The following is a 24,148-nucleotide window of genomic DNA, read 5'->3' on the forward strand; positions in this document are numbered from 1 at the left end:
AAGTCAGAAGTGACAAACTTCACGACACCCATCCAGACGGGAACTGAAAGTTCAACTGCTGAATCCTACACTAAGGCACTGTATGAGCACATCCACTCATGCATGAATCGTGCCATCCCAAATAGAACCAAGATGCTCTCCTCCAAAAAAAGGAAGCCAATCTGGTGGTCCCCTCCCATAAACAAACTTTGCAACAAAAGGAAGGAACTGTTGCAGAAAAGAGGAAAATCCCAGGATGCAAAAAACTCCCTTACCAGCCTCAGTAAGAAGCTGAGATCACTCATAAAATCCTCCAAAACTAGTTACAAAAATAAAATTGCCAAAGATTCCAAAGGCAACCGCAAGGCATTCTATAGCTATGTCAAGAATCTAAATGGCAATGCTCAGATCTGCTCTGAGCTACAACAGAATGGCATTAAATATACTGATCCCAAGGATATTGCCAATATCCTGGCAGATCGATTCAATGCCAACTTCACCCCCCTCTCACCCCCTAAAGGGCCCATCTTATTACTGAAAGATGGCCAAATTCTGGTAATAACATCCACACAGGTAAAAACCGCACTCTCCAAAGCTAAGAATATAGCATCCATGGGAACAGACAACATCTCGGGCTGTGTACTGCATGAACTACAAAATGAACTGGCACTTAACCTAAGTGTCAAGTTTAATCATAGACTCACCTCAGGCTTCATGCCCACTGAGTGGTGCAGAGCTACAGTTATCCCAATCCACAAGGGGGGATCCACCTTGGATTCTGGGAACTACTGCCCCATCAGTCTGAAGAGCCTGATCTGCAAGGCCATGGAACGTATTATCAATGAACTTATAAACAAAGACATTGGCAACCTTCAAACACTGGACCCCACCCAGTTTGGATTCGTGAAGGGCCAATGTTGTCTCCTGAACCTGAATGACTTCTTCAAATTAGTCTCCAGAGCTGTGGATGAGGGTAAGGTGGTCCACACAGCCTATCTGGATCTCACCAAGGTCTGAAACACCATCCCCTACTCTAGAATCATAGATAAACTTATTAAGCTGGGCATTAATCCCTACATCACTCACTGGGTTGCCAACTGGCTTACTGACAGAACCCACACTGTAAAAGTAGCCGACTCCAAATCCAGCTCCAGACAAGTGATAAGTGGAGTGCCTCAGGGTTCAGTTCTGGGACCGCTCTTGTTTGGCATCTACTTCTCTGAAGTACAGGCCAACACTAAGGGACTTTGGTTAACAAAGTTCGCAGATGACTGCAAACTGGGAGCCATTAGTGAATCCCCAAATTATGTGGATTTTCTACAAAAGCGCCTTACAGAAACAGATGCTTGGTGCCAGAGCCATGTGCTCAAGCTCAATGCCAAGGAATGTATAGTTATCCCCTTTGGGAAAAAACATGTACCTGTGAATTGCCACATGGGTGGCAGTACACTAAACACTGAAAATGTGATCAGAGACTTAGGGACACAGGTGGACAGTAGTCTCACCTTCGATAACCACATCACCACAATAGTCAGGAAATCCTTCTATGTGGCGCACCTCATCACTAATGGCTTTTCATCAAGAAAAAAGGAGGTCGTTGTCCCACTGTACTCATCCCTCATTCGACCCATTATAGAATACAATGCCCCGTTTGGTATGTACTTCTCAAGACATCTGCAACAACTGGAAAGGCCGCAGAAGTACCTCACTAAAAGAATCACAGGCCTAAAGCAGATGCCCTATGCTGACCGTCTAAAAAAACTCCAGCTATACTCTGTTGCATATTGTCTACTCAGAGGCGATCTCTGCTTAACATACATGGCCATGTCAAACCCAGAGCTGTTGGATATGCTACACAAAGAAATCCCAATCCCTCAGAGCCACAAGCTCCAGGGATCTAAACCTTGTCATCACAATGAACAAAACATGCTGGAGGGATAGGTTCCTGACCCAGAGACTCCCCAGACTCTGGAATAGACTGCCCATACATGTCAAGCAGAGTGCCTCTTTGGCCCTCTTCAAAATGAACCTTGGCAATTGGATGGGAGATAGGAAATTCACCCCGGGGATCACGTCAGTCTCCCTGCTAGACAGGGGTCCAGGGAAGTAAATATTGTGGGAGGAAATAGCCAGGGAATTGTTATGGCTAGGCTTGTATAGGACCTAGGGCCGATAGCCTAGTACTAACCTATGAACCTATGCATTGATATAGAGATTAGAAACAAGCACAATGTTCATGTCCAAGTTGCCATGTATTTATAACCTGGTCTGGAAGTGCAACCGGAGTTGATTACATAACATTCAGGACTGGGTTTAGCAATAGGGACAGTCTTCAGCGAACAACTCATATCAGGAACTTCAGGACTCATCACAGGAATGGGAATATTCTCTGGAACTTCTTCTGGAGCTGGAACACTGGACAACTCACTGTGTGATAAAGATTCTTTCTCACAGGCCATATACTGTGGCATAGGCTCAGACACCGGTATGAAATGTTTGATTCCACCTAAAATCTACTCCTTGTGATTCCACAATGTACGATCTTGGGTCTGGGCAAATATTCTTCACAACTCCAATCTGATCATAACCTTTGATGTTTGCATCCTTACTATTTCTCCTTATCATAATGGATTGAGCAGTTTGCTGGTCTTATCATAATAGGACATCTGGGCTAAATGCTTCTTCAACATATTGGTTTTCACTGGCCTGTTGTTTTTGACACATCAAACCAACAACTGAATTCTGATTGATAATGTGGTTCTGATTTGTCTCAACAGAAGTCTCTGAGCAGGTGAACCAACATGTTTATCATGAGCAGTGCTTCTGAGAGTTAAGAGATTCAAGAAAACATCACTATTGTCTCATTTCGACTTCTCTAGTAACTGCTTTGCACTTTGAACTGCACGTTCTGCCAAATCACTTGACTGCAGATACTCTGGGCTACTTGTGACATGAGTAAAGTCCTAGCCTTCAGCAAATCTTTTGAATTGTTGGTTTGTAAATTGTGTGCCTTTATCAGAAATAATTTTGTGTGGACTCATTCACAGTAGTCTGCGAATATGGTTTAGCTGAAGTGGTTCCTTCTGTTGATGCAGCTTTGTAGTATTACATACAGTACAAGATGAAACTACTCTCTCAAGATCTTGTGACATAGAAGGCCAAAATACAAGTCCTCTCACCCTTCTTTTGGTATAGATGACATTGATGTAAGATAATAATGTACTGTTGTTGCAAAGACTTTTGAACAATAACTTTAGGACCTTTTATGATGATACCATTATCTGACAAAATCTGTATGGAAAATAAGGTTGCACTTCTTGAGGTAAACTAGACTGCTTTGATAAAGTGGTTGAGCTTCTGTAAAACTGGATCTGTGGCTGTATGATCTCTAAACTTATCAAGATGTGTGAAAGAAAAAATTCTCACTTTGCGGCTTCAGAATCAAAGTACTCATTCTTATGCTGTTCTGTGGTTGATATGTGTGATCTGGACAATGTATCAGCAAGGTAACGAAGTTTGCCTTTCTTATAGACAAAATTGAAGTGATACTTTTGCAGGCTCAACATCATGCATTGCAATTTGGCTGGAGCTGTATGCATAGGCTTTCTCAAAATAGTGGCTAGAGGTTGGTGATCTATTTTGATCTGGATTAGTCTACCATAAACATAATCATGGAACATGGAACATGCAAACACAATTGCCAAGATTTTTTTTCTCTATCTGAGCATACTGCATTTCAGCTTGGGTAAGGGTTCTGGATGCAGAAGCAACAGGTTTTCCATCTTGTAAAATGACTGCACCAAGACCAAATTTCAAAGCATCACATGAAAGATTAACTGGCATGTGGACATCACAGTATCTGAGAGTAGGTAGACTGTTAAGTCTGTCTTTCAGGACATCAAATGCTCTCTGTTGTTGTTCTAACCATGACCAGGATACATCTTTACATGTCAGCTCTCTGAATGGTGCGGATATTTGATTCATATCAAGAATGAACTTGGCTAGGTAGGTAACCATGCCAAGAAAACTTTGCGGGGCTTGAACATTGTCTGGTTCTGGCATTACAAGAATGGCTGTTTGCTTAGAAGGGTCTGGTCGTAAGCCTGAACTGACAAATAAATGACCGACATAAGTGATTTCTCATAGCCTGAATTTGCATTTCTGAGGATTCAGCTTAAGATTCACTTGACGTACCCTTTCCAGAACTTTACTGAGGTTTCTGTCATGCTCTGCTTCATCATTACCTCTTATTAGTATGTTGTCTACTGTAATAGCACAGCGATACCCAGAAAAAAATTTGCTCCATTGCACGTTGAAAGACTTCACTTGCAGAATTTATCCAAAATGGCATTCTCAGAAATCTTTACTTTCCAAACGGAGTCCTGAAAGTAGTTAGCAATGAAGATTTTTTGTCAAGCAAAATTTGTCAAAATTAACTCTTTGCATCTAAGACAGAAAAAAACTGGTATTTGGAATAAGTGCAGTGAATTCTTCAACTATATACATTGGATGATGAAGTCTTTTCAGTGCCTTATTCAAATTTCATGGATCAATACATATTCTGATGTCATTTGAGCTTTTCTTATGAGCTACAACCATGGATGATACCCATTCTTGAGGTTGAGCAACTGGACAAATCACACATTGTTGCATTATTTTGTCTACCTCGGCTTTGACTCTGTTCCGCATAGCTATTTGAACTGTTCAGGCTGGCCTGACAACTGGGCTGACATCTGGGTCTAACTTCATGGAGTACACTACTGGAAGCTTGCGAGTTTGTCTTCAAAAAGATCAGTATTAGTTAGAAAAATAGACTGGGCAAAATTAGAAGAGTGGTATTTTAAACTAACATGGCGGAATTCCTCGTTAAATAAAAGCAGTTCCATTTTCAAACTGTCTCTGAGCCCTAATAATGACTGGATGTGCCTCTTGACCACATAAAGTAATAAGTCACAGTTTCTCCCAGCAGAGTAACATGAAAGCATTACTGAGCCTTCCGTTTGAATCTTTTCACCACCATAAGCAAGAAACTTTGCACACTTTGACAAATCAAGCCTTTCACCAGCACATCCCCTAGCAAATGTTTCTGCTAACATAACACTACACTTTGAGCCAGTATTAATTTTGTGCTCTGTGGGTTTGCCATTCATCCGAACAGTACAAAATACTTCATTCTCGGCCCATAAATCTACTGCATTGAATGTTTCACTGAGCACTAACACACCATCAACATAAAAAGTATGTGATATTGGGTCACAGCTTTCTAATTAAGCAACTTGATTTTTGAAATGCCCCTTTTTAATATAAGAATGTGTGGGTTTTGATTTACAAAATCTTTTGAAATTAGTCCATTTCTTACATTTGTGGCATTGTTGACCAAAAGCTAAGCATTTTTTCCTTTTGGATTCATGATTACCACCACAATTATGACAGTTGGCAATGAAATTGGGTGTTGGCCCTTGCTTTGAGTTTGCTGACTCACTCTTATGCTTCACTGAGACTGTGCAAACTCAGGAACTTGCTAGAAAGTGTTGGGATTTACCAGTGAGTGTTGAAGGGGCTACAGTTACTGCCATGTGCTTGGGCCTGTTTATTTTAACTACATGATGCACGCTATGAACCTGAGCTTTAGAAGTTACTAGAAACATGCCTTTCTCATTTGTAAGCATATTTGTGTACTTTTCTGTAAGCTCATATATCTGACAAATCTCAATGGCCTTATTCAAAGTTAAAGCACTCAAATGAAGCAAAGTCTTTCTCACAGCATAATCTTTAATACCACACACAAGTCTGTCTTTTATCAATTCATCCCTTAAATCACCAAATCTGCACATTTTAGCCTTATTTCTCAAGTCAGTTATATATGCTGTAAAGGTTTCACCAGACTTTTGATCCCTTGTGTAAAATAAGTGCATTTCCATTGTAATGTTTGTCTGGGGGTAACCCATTTCTCTAAATTTATATTTTAAGCACTCAGGGCCCTCCCTTGACTCAGCCAGTACAACAGTGTGGCAGTTATCCCCCTCCATTGCAAAAATAGCAGGTGCATACACAAATGAATGTTTCCTTTTAATAGCTTCTGACCCAGCTAAATTAAGTAGAATAAATGCCTTTGTATAGTCATCTTTATCAAAAAATGCAGCCTGTATGACAATGTTGTACTCTTGCCCAGACAGTCTCCAGCCAAACACAGGTGGCCCTGATTTTCAGAAGCCATCTGCGATACCAAAAAAGTATGCCCAAACACACTGAAAATATAGCCCTTGTAATTATATATGAATAAGTTGCCTCTGCAGCTTGCAGATGCACTCAAATCCACAATGACCTCTTTGAAATAATATACTTTGGGAAATATGCTCTGAAATAGCTGTATTTGTGAAATAACTTTACTGTAATACTGCGCAATCATGCGAACACTTCTGATAACTCAGATAGCTTTAATCAATACGAAAAATATGTGCTTAGCGAAAAATGCAGTTGTTTCCTTTCATTTTGTTTTATTCATTTTATGCAATTCAGACTTTATTTGAAACATTTTCCTTAGTAATTTGAATAGTTCTATCAATATCAGACATTTTGACTTATTTAAATATTATTTAGAGTGTTCTGTATGCTTTGTTTCATATTTTGTGAATAAGAAATAGTTTGAGCAAGTTTTAACTTCTGAAATTCATTTATGACCTGTTTTACTAATTATACTCAGAGTAGGGATGATCCACTCCTGTATATTCCACCAGTGCTAGCTAGATGCCTCACAAATTCAAATTGGAGAAACTGGAGCTCTTTTGGGCCACAAGTCATTTCAGCCATCCCACTTCTGACACCATGTCACTCATCCCTCTAACACAGATGACAAGCAGGTGGGGTAGTTCATTTAGATGCTTTATTACACAGAAATGCATTAGGATGGATAGCAGCATCATCAAATATAAACAAACTGATTAACAGATAGACCTTACATATATACAGCGTATTACAAAATGGCTGTCAGGCTCACACGTGCTCAGTATTTATATACTTGGGCAAGCCATTGGATAGCTTCTTAAAGAGACATACACACATTGATCTACTACTTCCTTAACACAGTTCTTCTTTTCTTTAGTTGATTTCTTGTCTTTCCCACCAGTCAAGTTCCAGCTATTCAATAGTATGTTTTATTGATTCAAAGTCTAACTTTTATCATCACATATAACCATGTCAGAATTTTTTCTATGATTGTTACCATTGTCTTAAAAAACACTGGCACAGTTCTTCAAGCTGCCCATTTCAGTGTTACTAGTTAGAAATACTGTGAGAATTTTTGATCACAGCCTGCCTGCACTAATATGGGTGCTAAGAGCAGTTTTGGTGTTGTATAAAGAGTTGGAAGCATATTAATTTACTGCAGTTTATTTGATATTATCCACAAAAGAGAAGGGTACTGCAGCAGCATGACAGGAGTGGTATTGCAGTTGTAAAGAATTCTGTTACAGCCTATACAGAAGTATAAAATAGTATCAGAGGCCAAATCAATGAAATGGATGTGCACAGAGGTAGACATCACAAAAGGGGCATATGAAGAGAATTGATATGATTCTCCTGGCAAAGAAATGTAAATCATTATATATGGGCTGAGCAACATACTAGAAGAAATTCAGTCATTCTGAAATGTGAAGACAGATTTTTTTGGAAATGCAATCAGCTAAATGTTAAAATGAGTCTATATCATGTCAGCAAAATGGCATTACAGCGAATACCATTTCGCTGACACATATAGACCAAAATCGGAAAAGATCAAAAGTTCAGGTCAGCGATTTCTTTCCAGGAAAAGAAATCACCTGGCCTAAGCCATGACTTTGCCCTTTACCAAACTGTAGTACAATCTCGGAGTTGGTATATTTAGTTAAGGGGTGTGGGGGGGCACAGCCCCCACTTTGTAATGTTTTAAGTGGTATGTTGTGTTTTGTTTCCATGGGAAAAAAAAATCGGTGAACTGAGGTTCACTCTTTTCACATTTCTGTCTATATCATTCGCTGTAATGCCATTTCGCTGATGTAATATAGACCCGTTAAAATCATAGTTTGATTGTATATTGACAAATAAATCATCTTTCACAGTTGTACTGAAATGATGTGTGCTTCTTGTCTTCTGTAACAAAACAGCTAGGATGTGTAGAAGATAAACACTTACTCAAATTCTAGAGTATATAGTTTATTTTGGGTTTCATTCACCATTTACAGTACCCTGCCATCTGCCTCTCTCAGTATTTTCAGTAAACTCATTATCTTTCCTAACAAAAAGGTACAATTAAGTGCATTTAACAAAAGAGTGATAGATTTTATTAAATAGGGCAGAGTGGGTGATCATGTCTGTGCTGGCTGCTTTTTTCTGTGCTTCTACATTAGTCTCAAAGTTAGAAGCACGTTTTCTTATGTAGTAAAACATCCTCAAGATGTTCTCATTGGTATGGTCAGTGCTTGCTGGAGTAGGCTGCATGTGCTCTGTGAAATGAATAGGATATAACACATATTGCATCCATGAATAAATAAATGTAAAACAGTCTCTGAGCAGTTCAGTTCCTTTTTGCAGCAATTGCACCCCTGAGGTAGCAATCTCATATGTATGTCAGAGAAGCTTTTACTATTTTACATGTGAAACCCATTAGCTTCTGTGAATACTCACAAACTTATCCAGTAGGGACCTTATTTTTCTACATGGTATCAATTAATTGCAAGCAAAATCAGAATATCAATATGCATTAATGCCATCTAATCATTTCTGAACTTCTTTCTCTTGGCAGTTCATCACATCAGGTGCACTGACTGTTGCTGCAGGCAATTACCGACATTTCTGCATTGTAAGTATTTCTTAAGTACGTGCTGCAGATTTTTTTTTATTTTACCTGTTTGTTGACCATTGGGCATAATTGTCCCTTTTTATGGGTGGGCAAGGGGGATTGTCTGTTTAAGTGATTTACTCAGAGTCACACAGTAGGCAAATGAAGGTGGAAGGATTCATGCCCTGAACCCTGGGCACAGGAAGCAGCTTATTAACAACTCAGAGCTGTATTTGTCTGCACTATCAGGTAAGTACCATTTGAGAACTGCTGAGAGCTTCAGTCGGTTCAGTGGATGAGCATCTATTAGCAGGCATTTTTTTTAGTGTTAGTAAATCACGAGAGCTATATAACTTTCTAATAGTGCTTACTGTTGAATTGTCTGTTATACTAATGCAGTACTTTGCATGATAATGATTCTGCTGGGATAATGTTTGTATCATTTAGAGTGATGTGCAATTCTATATAGCATGGTTGAAGACAATCTTTTAAACTAGACCCCTTGCCTGGGTAGAAAAGGAAGATGAATAAAAAGAATCTTCCCCCATGCATTGCTATTAACCTCTGGCCAGATCAGTGATGGTTAACAGCTCATTGTCACCTCCATTAGAAAACACAACTGTATTTCTTCCTTTTCTTGACCCATATCTTATTACTTTTGAGTCCTTCCAATTTTCCTCATTTCCTTTATAACATTTCTGTTTCTTTTAATAACATTGTCTCTTCCTTTTGTATGTTATAGATCAATCCCATCATTTTCAGTTTGCTAGCTAATATAGGTTAGGTCACCCACTTCCTTTTCTACCTTTTTCCTGAGATTACTAGTATGAATAATGCCTGTTGTAGTAATAATGTTAGCTAATAACAAAAACTTTAAAGTTCAGCCATTGTAGCCCTGAAAATGAGTGCCTTTGTTTCAAATGGAAAAACTGCAGTATTGAAACAGCTAACAGTTATCAAAGTCTCCAGTGTGATAAAAATAAAAGGGAGACAGTTTAGGTAATGTAGCAGCCAGTAAGGCATGTTACATTGCTTCCTGTCTTAGTACTGCTAATGAAAGAAGAGCTTGGCCTGTTTTATTGTAAACTGACTCACTTCCCTTCAATAAGGATGTTTGCTAATGAATACAGAAGCATAGCATGTTGCCAAGTCACTTTTGGAGAAGCAAAAGTTGAAGAAAAGTAACCTCATGAACTGGTATTTCTGCCAAATTTGAGAACAGGTAAAATAAAATGAAGTGACTTTATTTTTGTAAACAGGCAACTCCCCTTGCACCCCTATATACCCCTACTCCAATGATACTGGTTAAAAGACATACAGACCCAGACAGAGGGAATAACCTCAAGGAACCTCAGAGAACAGGGACTGTCTCTCCTTTTCAAAGTAGTTTGACTACGAAGTTGTAATATTTAAGTAGGACAATCTGTGTGATTGAGGGGGTGCTTCCCCTGCAAAACTACCCAAGTTATTTTAATGTAGTGCACTTTTCCAGTTTGGAGAAAGGACAGTTTGGTAAATGATTTTCCATAAGATGCATTTCACTGAGCAGTATTTTTGTTAGGTGACATGAATCAACGAATGGCTATATTTCCCAATAGCAGGCAATGCATTGCTCCTCGCATTACATCTGTTGTTAAACTGTTGCTCTTCAGACCTCTAATGATGATAAAGTTAAAAGACACAAGCCAATGCCTTTAGCGTGACAGAGTCAGTCATAGCAACCCAGTATTATAGTATCAGCCAACATACGTTTCTTTTTCATATTTACTGATCATTCATTTCTGTCCTTTTCTGAAGTTAGTATTCAGTACTTCGATGTCATTCATGCCTGTGATATAACAGCATTATTAAGATTTGTATCTTTTACAACATATGATTGATTGCGTTATTAATGTTCATATGCATTTGATCACTTGCTTTGTTTATATTTGTTTGATCACTTCATTTATAATTAATCATACTTTTATTCTGTTCTGGAATGTTTTCTTATCAGGATTCTGCTGAAAATGGAATTTCTCAGATGGACATTCATGGTTACCACATGTAACAAAATAAAAATAAAAATAAATGCTATACCATTGCCTTTTGTTACCTCTTTTGTACCCTTTAAAATGATTGCTTTTATTTCCTTATTTTAAATCATATCTATCATTTTCTCCTGTCCTTACTTCCACTCATTGATTTTTCCCTCTAAATTTTGACTTTTCTATGTATCCCTTTATTCGCTTCAGTTTTAATCCAGTTATTAACTTATTTTTCAAGTATTTTCTTTAACTCCCTGCCTGCCATCCTCCCCTTACCATCATATACTTAAAGTCATATTCATTAAGCCACTCATTTTTGTCCTGCTTGTTTCTTTTCTTCCATGTATTTCTTTATTTTTTCATCATCCTATTCCTACACTACTGTTGCATTTTTATGCCACATTTATTTTCAGTGTCTTTAGTTATAAACTTGCAAATTTAGAATGTAGAGGAAAAGATCGCAATTAAGCACAAACACCAAGTAAATCCAAGAAGTGTCTTGAAACATTGTGTACAATAAGAGTCTTTATTCATCAAAAGTGCTAACATATTTTCACTATAGCTTCCTCAGATACATTTGAAATGCTACAAATCCCACAACACTACTTAAAAGTAAGTTGATCACATGACTTTATAAATTATTAATGCATATAAAGGTACACTACCATTTAACATAAAAATATATATTCTTGTCTCTGCCATCTTTCTTTCAAAATAGATCAATTTAATTCTGGAATTTTGTTGGCCTCAAATTCTGCAAGCCAATTATCCTCCTAAACTTCAGTGTTGTTGTGTCTTTCGGCTTTTCCCGGTTAGGGGTCACCACAGTGGAACTTCGGTCCACTAATGATTGGTAGTTGATTTTTACATGCCGAGTTACCAGCCCTGATGCACAACCTTCAATGAAGGCATGCCCATTCACACATGTCTCCATGCAGAAGACACTCTAGCTGAGAATTGAACCGGACAGCGTCATACTGTGAGGCGACAATGCTACCACAGCACCACCATCGCGGGTCCTCTTAAACTTCAATATGATTAATTAAGTCACATCCTCTCATACTAGTAAACATCTGCTGCAAAACTTGAAATTTGAAAAAATGACCAGAACCCATAGAAAGCATGTGCCATGCCAGCGTACCACTATTCTCACCTTTGTTTACATATATTATGTGTTCAGTAACATGTTCTTTAAAACAGCAATTAATTTTGTCTACATAAAGAGCATTAAAGGCTTAACACTTAGCTGATATATTATATGTTTAGTCTTGCAGTCTGCATAAGATCTAAAACAACGTTTCTTGCCAGTGCTAGGTTGTATAAAAATTAACTTTAATTGATACATTTATGAATATTATAATTTTTACATGAAAAAAGTATCTTTACTTGATTTCATTCTATACAAATTATCCTTATAACAAAGCTTATTTTTAAGATTCATTTATTTTTCAAACACCTTTATTGAAGTATCACTTGTGACATAGCCGAATTTACATTCATATAAAAGTAATGACACTATAATTAACATAACAGACATTATACTTCACATATATTGCTATATATCACATAAACAAAGCAACATTATATAAATTATTCAATACCTGCCTTCCTTTTTAAACAAAAAAAAAATATTTATTAAACCATCAATCTTACTACACAGGCAATCATACATTTATATAAATGAAAACAAACCATATCACCACAATCCTAGTTGCAAGCATTTTACATCACAAATCATACTAACACACTCCCAGTTGCAAACATTATACATCACATATAATTTACCCAATCTTTTTCAGTCAAACATGACATAGCTCATTTAAGTCCTGCCATGTTTTAAACCTCATTCCTCCCTTGTATGTAGTGTTCCCATAATTCCCATTCATTCCTATGTAGTTTGCTCCTACCCTTTTCTAAATATCTCAGTTCCAGTTGTTTTATCTCTGTTACTATATTCACTGCTTCTAGTATAGTCGGTTTAGATTTTGATTTCTATTTTCTAGTAATTGCTTTTTTGGCAGCCACCATTATTAGTACCCAGGCAATTCCAATTCTTTATCATAGCACAGAAAAATCATCTCCCTCATCAGACCAATCGGCCCATCCAGCATCTCCGACAGTGCATCTCACAGGGAATCCTTAAAGTCTGCCTATTCACTGCACTCCCAAGAAAATATGTTCCCTATTACCTCTTTCTTCCTTATCATACTTCCAACATTTGCTGTATGTCTGAGGAAAAATTATCTGGTGTCTACTTGGGGTATAGAAATATCTATGCAAATATTTGCTGAGAAAAATCCTAAATCTTCTAGATTTTGTTGCATATTTGGGAGACATGTTATATATTCTCTCATTGTTTCTTTGTGAATTGCTTATCCATTTTCTCTTCCAGTCCTTTCTAACCTCCTGATTCTTATAGTTATCATGCAATATTTTATATGCTGTACTAATTCTTCCTTTTTTAATGGCAACTTCTGTTCTAGATTCTACAAAAACTCTACCAGTGCTGATCTTCTGTTTAGGACCCCCTCTCCCCATTTCTTTCTCTTTGCCTATAGTCTGATATCAATCCCTGATACAGAAGGCAATCTGTAACCTGCAGTCAAAATAAATTCTTGGCATCTTTCCATTCTATCATCTTTCCCACTCTAGTTATTTGCTACCAATACCTTGGTTCCTTTGCCAGTTTTCTCCAATAAATTCCAGCCCCCTCTTGCCTATTGTCTGCATCCCTAATTGCAGCCATCCCTATCGGCAGAATCCCCTTTCCCAATCCCATGTTGGCTTAGTTCTTAGAATACTTTCTGCTACTTTATGGATAAAATAGTTTATATGATTATGATTATTCTCCTTAAAGGTCTGCATCCAAAATTCCACTCTGTCCTTATTTCTTGAATTTCTCCCCTTTCATCATCATCCCTTTCTGCTTTTAAATGTTGTTTTTTGCTTGTGTTATGCATAGGAACCTTAACTGTGTAGCTCTGAAATACCCCTTCAAATTGGGTAAACCCAATCTGCCCTGTTCTACTGGAAGAATCAGCTTATCCGACTTGACTCTTACAGTCTTCCCCTCCCAGATAAAGTCCTTCAGGTCTTTTTAAAGATTATTTTGTTCTTAAAGCTGAAAGAAGGTGTTTTATCTATGTTTCTAATGTTGGTATCAATAGTAAGCAGTCGTGAATTCTTCTTGAAAATATTACAAATGGTGGGAATACTTCTTGAGTAACTTAAAGTAAAACATAAAGGTCTCACCAACGTAATCTATAACCTCTACAAAATCCCTGCCCTAAGTAATCAGCCTCAAACTATATTATTAAAAATTAAGTTAGGGTGCATACTCTGTCTGTTTAGGTATGTGTTCTTCTAGTATTTAAATTCATCAAACCAGTCATAATGATGGTGACATGAAAAACTTCAGTGGCTTTATCAGAATAACTAAACCTTAAATGCAGTGTAGTTCATTCTAAATACATTTTGTAGTAAGACAGCTCTTCCATTCTACCCCCATATCAGAAAATGCCATCAACTAATCTCATATATTTTAAAATATGTTGTGAATATCCATTTTCCTTAAAAACATCTTTTCTTACACATTCAACTAGGATTAAATTGACATATGAATTATTATATGCAGTACACATTGCAACTCCCATTTTTTGTATAAAATATTTATCTTTAAATAAAAATATCTAACACTGCAAAATAATTTTACCTCCAATATTGGCCAATTAATATTCTCAAATAAATAAATAATTTTGAATATTCTCTATATCTTAGTCATTAGCTATGACAGTAAAAAGAGACCTAACATCCATAGTTACTTTTAAATAATAATCATTAATTGTATTTCTAACATGCCAGTCATATAAACATTTTAAGAAATATTCTGTATCACGAAGAACATTATTACATTGCTCAACTAAATTTCTGATTGTTTTTTCTAAATAAATCAAAATGGGTTCTACAGCTGAACCCCAGCCAAGATGGTATTGGTCTAAGAGGTAGGTTTGAATACAATTCTTATGAATTTTTGGAAGTCCATATAAAACAGGAATTAATGGTTCAGACACATAAAAATAATCAAACAGCCCATTCATTAGAACACCATTCATATATAGCATTAACCATAGTAGTAACATTGCACTTCTAACCTTTATAGACACTGTCAATAAAGCTAGAGATAACAACAAACTAGTCTCTTCCTTATTCCTGGACTTCATATATAAATCATAAATGTTTGATTTTAAAGTAGAAAACAGTTTTCCAATGCAATTCCTGTTCAGACTATACTAATTTATCTTCAGTTTCTTTAAACTGATTAAAATTTCTTCAAATATTAAACATTTGTCATATGTATTATAGCTTTTCTTAACCAATATTTTCACACTAAATTTAATTTGGTATAATTATTTAAGCTGTAAATGTTTTGTATTATTTTTGAAGATTGTAAAAATATCCCCCCAGGTTTAATAAAATCTGTGTAGGCATAGTGTAGATCCTACACAGAGGGTACCGTGTCCGTGTATGCAGATCATCCTTGGTAGCACACCATGCATAGTAATAAAGGTGCATTACTGAGGGAGAGCTAGGGAGGTGATACTGGATCAGTGTAGGGATGGTGTCACTAATTATGTTTGCACAGCACGGCACGGCGCACAGTGACTGACACATGCCAGACATCTAAAAATAGAAACTAGATGCATTTAATTTATAATTCAAAGGTGAACTTTTTTTTTTTTTTTTTTTTTTTTTTTTTTTAGGTTAGTACTAGACTAACTGCCCTTGCGAGCCATTTTAAGCCTAGCCAATTATCCCCTGTGAGATTCAAACCCTGTACCTTGTGTTTGTAAGGTAAACACCTTAACCATTAGGCCACCCTTCCAACCCTAGCTTAGTGGGTTTGCATGGGGAGGTGCTTAGCAGTGCTTAAACTTGGCTCAGAGGTATATGTAAAAGTAAAGCAGTATTTCCCATATCCATGTAGTCAATTGGTTAGAGTCACACCCTTATGTGCAGTAGGTGCCAGGCTTGAATATAGGGAAGGGAAATTATGCAATTATTTTCTAAATATAAATTATGCCAATTATTTTTAAATAATGATGTGCTGCGCTAAGCTAAGCTTTGCTAAGCCGTGCTAAACCAAGATAAGCAGTGCTAAAACAATCTCTGTTTCAGCACTGCTTTGCTGCATTTCACTGGTTTGCGCACTGCTAAGCATTGCTGAACATTGCCAGTTTAATCAATGCTCAGCTAAGCTAGTTTGCACAGTGTTATGTGATGTGCTGCAGCTTTAAAAATGGCCCAATGGTGCATAAGGGTGGGAAAACAGGCTATATTAAGCACACTAGGTGGAAATACAGAATATTTTGTTGGAGTTTGAACTCTGCAGGAACTATGGCAGTGCAGGAGAGGGTGCGTACTTCATGGCACAGTTGTGGGGCATTCTTGAGTCCAGGGTCATGGGTGGACTCCTCATGAAAGACCTTGATCACTGGCTGCTGCAGGGCCAGTTCCAGGGATTGGAGTACAAGTCGGAAGCCTGGGACCAGCTGGCATGCAATCTCACCAGTGCAACAGGTATCCCCTGCATAGGTGAGCAGGTCCATCACCATTATGTTGATCTGAAGTGGAAGAAGAGGGGACTTCTGGACACCTGTGTCCAGGATGCTTGGGAGGGGAATGCCCCACATGTTTGTAAGTACTGTTAGCATTGTTTTCCAATACCTAATCTGATTTTGTGATAGACAGGTATGCATAATAGTGTGCTTCGTTCCCTACAGCTGCAGAGGAGACCGCTTGCAACCTAGAGGCCCATGCATGACACCTGGCCATGTTGCACTATGAGTGTAGTGAGTAAAGATTAATTTGCCATCTATAGTGAAATACACAAGATAGAGTAATTCATTCACTTCCAGTAGGTACATACAGTACAGATTTGTATATTGCAATGAATGTGGATATAGGGCTGTACTGCAATAACTGACTACTGCCAAATATAGTGCAATACATATTAAAGCACGAAACCTGATAATATTAATGAAATAAAGTTTCTACTGCAATAATTGTGGAATTACAGCTGTATTGCAATACCTGCATTATATTAACTGTTGTGCAATAAAGACTTGAAAATATGTCAATAACTGCATGAAGACAACCCCTAATAAAGCTGTGTTGTGCAATATGTGTGTAAGTAGGGCCGTTGTTCATGAAATTGAGTATGACATCTGCTCTGAAATACAAACACAAACAATACCACTAAGTAACTCAAGGTTAGCTAAGGAAGAGTGTCATGCTTAATTGTAGATTTAGAGTTATAGTACAACATATATGCATGATAATATTTGTTCTGCATTAACATCAGAAGCAATACCAGAAACACTCAAGGTAGATTGTGTATATCAGGGTTTTCATGTGTTAACCATTGCATTTCACTTATATGCATTCCTGCTCTGAGGTACAGTGCTGCAGGCAAGTATGAAACTGTAATACCTGTTGACTGCAAATATACTATCTGCAGCTGTATATGGTTCAGGTAGCCAGCCCAATACTCTGATATGGTGTGTGCATGTTACAGATATTTCCACTCACTAAGAGTTTATTGTGCACACCTGCATTCTATGTATTAATGTACAGTTTACCTAGTATATCTGTCATGCATGAATCTCATGCACATGTATTCAAGTGTCACTGCAGTCCTGTATAAAACTGTACTACTAATACCAGGCCATATATTGTTCCAGGTGAGCTCTAGGCAAATATTAGTCAGTCAATAGTCAGCAGTGACTCAGTACTGCAGTTATTTAAATGTTGTTTGTGATGTATATTTTGGCACAGACAGACCAGGGTTCAAATCCAGTAATGGGTACTAGTAAATGGGTACTAGTAAATATTACTGAATCAGTTATGTATTGTTAACATATGTTCTCTCCACAGGAATTACAGGTACATGGGCGCAGTAACCCTTATTATGGCTTAATAATTTGTGTGTTCAGATATAACAGTATTAACAACATTGAACAGGAATGTGATAAGACATCATATAATACAGGCAATAAGTACAATACTAATGCAAAGTTAATACATTAAATAAAATGTGTAATCTTGGTAAGGCTGTATGCCTTGTGTGTCTGCGAATGTTTGCTGATGGTCTAACCCTATGACTGCCAAGTACGGCATGATAGTTGTATACTCTCTGTACTGTACATGATACATGTCTCTAAAGTGTCACACTATCAGGGACTGTAATCACTATTGCCTAATCCATCTGTCACAGATCTATCAACAACATGATAATGTCAATAGCACAGTCATACTACATCAGTCCACAGTACACCATGGTAGTTATATAGGTCCACCTGACATGTAATAGTCCTCTGTACTTGTGTACCTGCAGGTGTTACTACTTGGCCCATATTGTCCCATGCGGATAGCTTAAGAGGTATGTACGTGCTAAAGCAGCTATAGGGCAGTGTTATACATAAAGGAAGGGCAGCCTGGCAGAGTATATTACAGTATTGTTGCAAACTATATAGCTTATACTGTTATCTGTATTTTTCTCTCCCTCCTCCCCTTAGCCTCATCATAATGTATTGTTTTATATTGGTTATGGTTTACTATTAACATATGTTGTTCCCTAAACATTATGTTGGGCCTTGTGTTTTATTGTTGTTATTTATTACAATGGTTGCATATTAACATATATTATTAAATTACCTGTGTTGTTGGTCTTATGTTGTAACTGTTAATGGCATGCTGTTACTATACTGACTGTTATCTTGCTTATTGTTGTGTTCCATATAGTATGCAATATTATGTTACCGGGTTATTTGCAATGTTCTGACATGCTGTTATAACTAACTAAATGGTCTGTTCACTACTAACCTATACACATTGAAATACCTCAACACCACAACTTGACTGGGTAGGCCAGTTCCTGGTGATCCATCTACCCTACCTCAACCAGCCATGGCACCAGGTCCCAGCACATCTGATACCCAAGCCGGTGGTTCCCCCTCTGCTAGCCCTGCACCACATATGGGTGGAACTGCCTCAGGGGATGGGGCCTGTCCCCCCTGGGAGTGGGTTTCGAGGGGGGGTTGTCACACAGGATCAGCTACCAGTGATGGTGCGCAGGATAGTTCATCATGGGTATAAGTAACAACTGCAAAGGATTGAGGGCAGACTCACCAACCTGGAGGGGCCTGGTGAACCTGGCACCCAGCCTCCAGCACAGCCACCTTTAGGGCAGTGAAGGGGCAGTGTTGACTTTCTATGGGTGGGGAGTTCAGTCACGCTGCTGTTTGGGAGCACGTGGCACTCTGATTTCACAACACCCTCCCAGTCCAAGGTGTTTACCCCCCTCTTGTGTCACACACTGCCCCTGTATGCTGTCTTTTGCCTTGTCTGTCTACAAATGCAACCTCTGCTACCCAACTTACCTCCCCACATGTACCTATATCCCTTCCCCAACATTCCATTCTCTCCTTCAAAAAGGACACCTGTCCCACAAAAAAAAATATCAACCCATATATAGCTCTCCATTTTGCACATGTGACCACTGGACATAACCAATTATTACATTAATCAATCAATACATTTATGTTGCCCTCAGCTCTCTCTCTCTCTCTCTCTCTCTCTCTCTCTGGGGTGTGAGGCTCCAAATTCCAAATTCTGTAAAACCTGCACAGCTGTTGCTGTAGATGAAATGGAGAGCTATGGTCCTTTCCTACACCCATCCTACACATCCCTACCTGCCTTTATGTATGCTTTTCCCCTGCTTGCCTCCATTTCACAACTTTCTTCTCACCCCTTTTTCTATTTTTTTATTCTTAGCATGTGTTTAGGCTGAGCAGCACACCACACAAACCCACCTTAAACATCTTATGTGTTCCTGACAGTGTTAGGCACATCTACAAACTAATCACCCCTGTCATGTCTCAAAGCCAGACCCCTGTCAACTACAACATAGTGCATTAGCCCACTAGACCACCTCAGCTCTGAATTAAAACAGATGATTCCACTAACATATCCTGATTGCCACTGACACACTGCAAGTAAATATAATGGGAAAATTGGCAGTGTACTTGGGACTATGATGTAGACACTACACCAGTACACAGACCAATAAATATTAATGGATGTACATGATGCCTTGGATAGCAGGTATAGCTGAACTGTTGCAGAATGTCCACAGTTGTACCCCATAGTTTTGGCATGGTTTCACAAAAACATATATGTCTGCTAAAGTACTGCCAAGTCATTAAAAATTGAGGTTAGAAAATCATGACAAACATTTGAGTGTCACATCTCATACCTATCAGAATACACGTGCTAATGCAATTCCTGTGTCAGACTGCATGCATGGACATATATCTTGCAAATGTACCTACTGCAGCAGTAAATCAGTAGTACAGTCTGTTAAATGACATGCATGCAGTACATTTTGCCACCCACAGTCCTGGGTTCACATCCAGTGTGTTGCACTTCAATTACATTCTTGTGAATTCAGCAAATAATGTCTGAGTCATGAAATTTTAACCAAAACAGGTTGCTGCTACTGAATTAACTGCTACCCATGTTAGCAAGTCAAAGGTCTGTAGGTAGGGACACACTACACATATTCGTATAGCCTACCTATATGTTGCCTACTACTCTCTGATTGGCACTGTTACATAAAAATATACCTTAAGAACATGCCTCAACTGGACTATTATGAGTACCCTCACCCTGGCTCTGCTGTAACGACAGAGCTGACACTACTCCCTCAGTGACACATACAGCTTGCTGTCCTCCAATGTGTTCAGACTCCCCACTATGAGTCTTAGGCAAAAAGCAGCAGCTGCAGGCTGCAACATATGCAGCTGTATGTTATGCTACCTGCTACTGACCTACCATACCTGACAACCCCTAGAACAAGGGATCCACACAACACCATACATAAAGTGGTGGGGGCTAAGGTCAAGCGACAGGGACATGTGTCACAGTCTGCCCCTACAAACATACTGAGCTTTTAGACCAGCAGCTACTACAGCAGCATGCATATTCTGATGGGTATGATGTCTGACACTGACATGTCTCTTCCCCCTTAATGACCTCAACCCACAATGTTTAACACCGAACTGCCAGATAATCATAAACTTATTTGACAATGGCCAAACATAGCATGGAAAACTGACAACATATTTCATAAATCTTAACAGTGGACAATATTTGTACCTACCCTCTCCAATTCTGTGGTCTCCAAACCTCAGTAATGTCCATCCATAAGAAAGGGGCCAAAGCCTACATGAAGGCCTTAAAGATTGCACTGTGGTGCTATGTCATTGGCTAATGATAGTGCAACCCAGCTGTTCTGGAAGCAATTAGCAAGTCTGAGCCACAGATTGGTACACAGGCAATTACCTATTAATGAGCATTACCTAAGAAAGGCAATCAACCACTTATGGTAAACATGTCTGTAATTTGCTATACCAAGACAGACTGCAATTTGCCAAGCATTGTTCTTCTGGATTTCTTCACAAAAGGATTACATTACTCTACCAAGTATGTAATACAAGTCCCCATATAATGGGATGCAGATGGGAGAATGGAGTTATGGGGAATAGGGATTACAACAGTCGGCCTGTAGTACAGCTCTGGGAATGACATGTAGTTAATACTCTGTTGTCCAACAGCTACAGGCATGCCTCTCAACTGTGCCTGCTGTGATTTACATCACAGCTGCAGCTCTCTTGCTCCTTCCTACAATAGTTGGCTCCTGTATGAATTCTACTGGATTATGTGTTAGACATATTGACAGTAAGTAAGGGTGGACACAGCTGTCATATCACATGATATACTGTCATTCATCTCTTTTCAGTCTGTGAATGTCACCCAGGAATAGTTCAGACATTGTAAAGGTGTCTTTGTCCCTAAAGTACTTTGGCTAGGTCACAGTTTAATCAACATTTGTATGTCATTGCTAGAGATCTATAGATACAATACCTGGCAACCCCCTTCAGCAGGATGTCAGGTCATAGCAAGTATTACTGGGGGGACACAGGCCAAAGCTCAGCAACAGTGTGTACGTATTGGTCATGCAAAGTAAGAGTATGACTGTAGCATAACTGTTTTCTGAGGGTTCTAGCTTGTGACAGTCAGATTCTCCATATTTTGACAACACCCATCAATTACTGGCCCACTGCTTGCCAGACGTCCACAGGTTTGTGTCAAAAGGACCACATATATCAGACACATGTACACATTCAGCAAACATCTGTGTACTGGAGAAGTATGAATCCTACAGGGAGAATAGACTACAGCAGGTTTGCACTGCTGTCTATCATTTTGGTACAGTGATGTTTCTGGACTCTCCCCATACACTTGTAATAACACACACCTATGTGTCTGACAGTGGTTGTATGAGATAGTAGTGGAACTTTGCCAACAGTGGACACACCACAGTAGATGGCATTGATGGGTGTGGAGACATACAGCACACTCTGTCATGGCAAGCAAGGCCATAACTGGTATTGCTACTATGTTGGTGATAGTGACATACACATAGTGTGTTGATAGATGGAAGGATATGGTGTGGGAGGTAGCAGTGGAGAGTGCAGGGCAATTGGATGTACAGGGTCTGTACATAGTGGATATCAATGTATCTGGTCCTGTGATGTGTTCCCTCTTGTTGTCTTTCAGAAAGGATGTATCGAAGGAGGCATCCGCCATTCTCAGAGGCTGAAAATAATGTCATCATGGATGGCCTCAGGCTGCATCACAAATTCTGCTGTCTAGGACTCACCACAATCATGACCAATGTGCAGCACTGTGAGCTGACCTCATCACAGCAGTCAACCATGTAGGGCTACGGGACAGAACTTATGAGCAGGTCCAACACTGGGCCACAGATACGGTCAATGCTGTATTGAAAAGGGCTGCCGCTGTGGCCATGGACCATGCTGCCACTGGTGAAGGGCCTGCAGTAGAACAACCACTCTTGGCCACACAGGAATTCCTGGCAAACCTTGGAATAACCACCACATCCCAAGGATCCATCACCTTATACACTGTGAAGGTGGGTGCCACAAGATGCATAGCAGAGGAGTGTCCTTGTAAGCTTTCTGTATTCATCATTGTAATACTGTATCATTCATTGTGGCAGCCTCTACATACCAGCACATGGGTGTCAGGTCTATCTGCATTGTGGGGGTGGTTTGGTTTTAATACACAGTTGTGCACGTATACTTAGAATGTCAACATTGTAGGCAGTATCACATTAGCTACCGTACATGTTGATATGCACACATATTACCCTGTAACAATGCCACATTTGGTACTGCTGACAATACGTCTCCCTCACATTTCCATAGGTACGTCTGGTGTAGCCAGAGTCCAAGATTCTGTATATGGTAAGTGTGCTACTTTTGTAGTATGGATCATATATACCCTAAGAATGTTAACGGCTGACATTTTGCCCTAGGCACAAGTGCTATGCTTAGCTAGAGTAGAATACTTGTATGTTCAATTTTGAAGGGGTTAATTGAAGTGTATTGAATAGGTAATCACAGCTGTGTATTTGCAGGAGCAGTAACACATTTGCACTTATTTTTGAGAAGAACTATGCAGTCTGCTATACAGGAGGCAATCACTCACAGATGCCTGTTCACACACAATATGGAGATGGTACATACCTCAGGCAGTGATACTAGAACTGTCACAGTATGCTAAAGATGGGTGCACTGTGTTTTAGGTGTAAGTCTATCACATACGCTGACATATTGCTTATCGCACAGGTGTATAGTACTGTCAACATTAACTGGATGTAGCTGCAGTGCATGTTATAAAGGACTGGTCTTGTCTGTGTAAGTTGCAGTCTGCTTGTGTATTGTGCATGTGATCAGACATAAGATGTGGTATGTGTAATGCAGTTATGGCTCCTCACCTGTAGGTGTATGTGTGTGGATTACCATACATAATAGTGCAGGTGGTAATGTACTTATTTTGTCTTCCTCCTCACAGGTGAACATGGGAGTTGGAGTGTGTCCCCCTCACAACCTGATGTCAGTGTCTCATCAGACTCTGATTATGATGGTGGCCATAGTGAGGCACAGGTGGGGTTGTTGGGGGCTGAATCTGTCCCTTGCATTGACATACCACTTCCTCCCTCAGTACCCCTGCACACAGTATGTCCACACATACCCAGTCCACTAAAGCTACAGATATTGGACAGTCAGAGGGTGGAAACATTGAACAGGAAAGTGTGGCAACTATGGCATCAGTGAGTGTAGACACTAGTCATAGCCAGAGATCTGGCAAAGCCCCACACATGCAGCTTGACAGGGGTGCTTGA

The 24,148-nt window shown here is 39.0% G+C and overlaps 1 protein-coding gene across 3 annotated transcripts in view; it reads left to right on the forward strand.

The window, feature by feature from the left end:
- The window catches only part of LOC122793622 (membrane-spanning 4-domains subfamily A member 4D-like), a 254,571-nt gene that overhangs the window by 111,206 nt on the left and 119,217 nt on the right, over positions 1–24,148 (forward strand). For all 3 annotated transcript variants that reach the window (XM_044061812.1, XM_044061813.1, XM_044061811.1), the window contains one exon: positions 8,759–8,815. In XM_044061812.1, the coding sequence (XP_043917747.1) occupies positions 8,759–8,815 (57 nt within the window). The remainder of the gene's footprint in view (positions 1–8,758; positions 8,816–24,148) is intronic.

Source organism: Protopterus annectens, chromosome 2.part0 (genome assembly GCF_019279795.1).
Source record: "Protopterus annectens isolate FY-2018-M chromosome 2.part0, PAN1.0, whole genome shotgun sequence".
Lineage (NCBI taxonomy): Eukaryota > Metazoa > Chordata > Ceratodontiformes > Protopteridae > Protopterus > Protopterus annectens.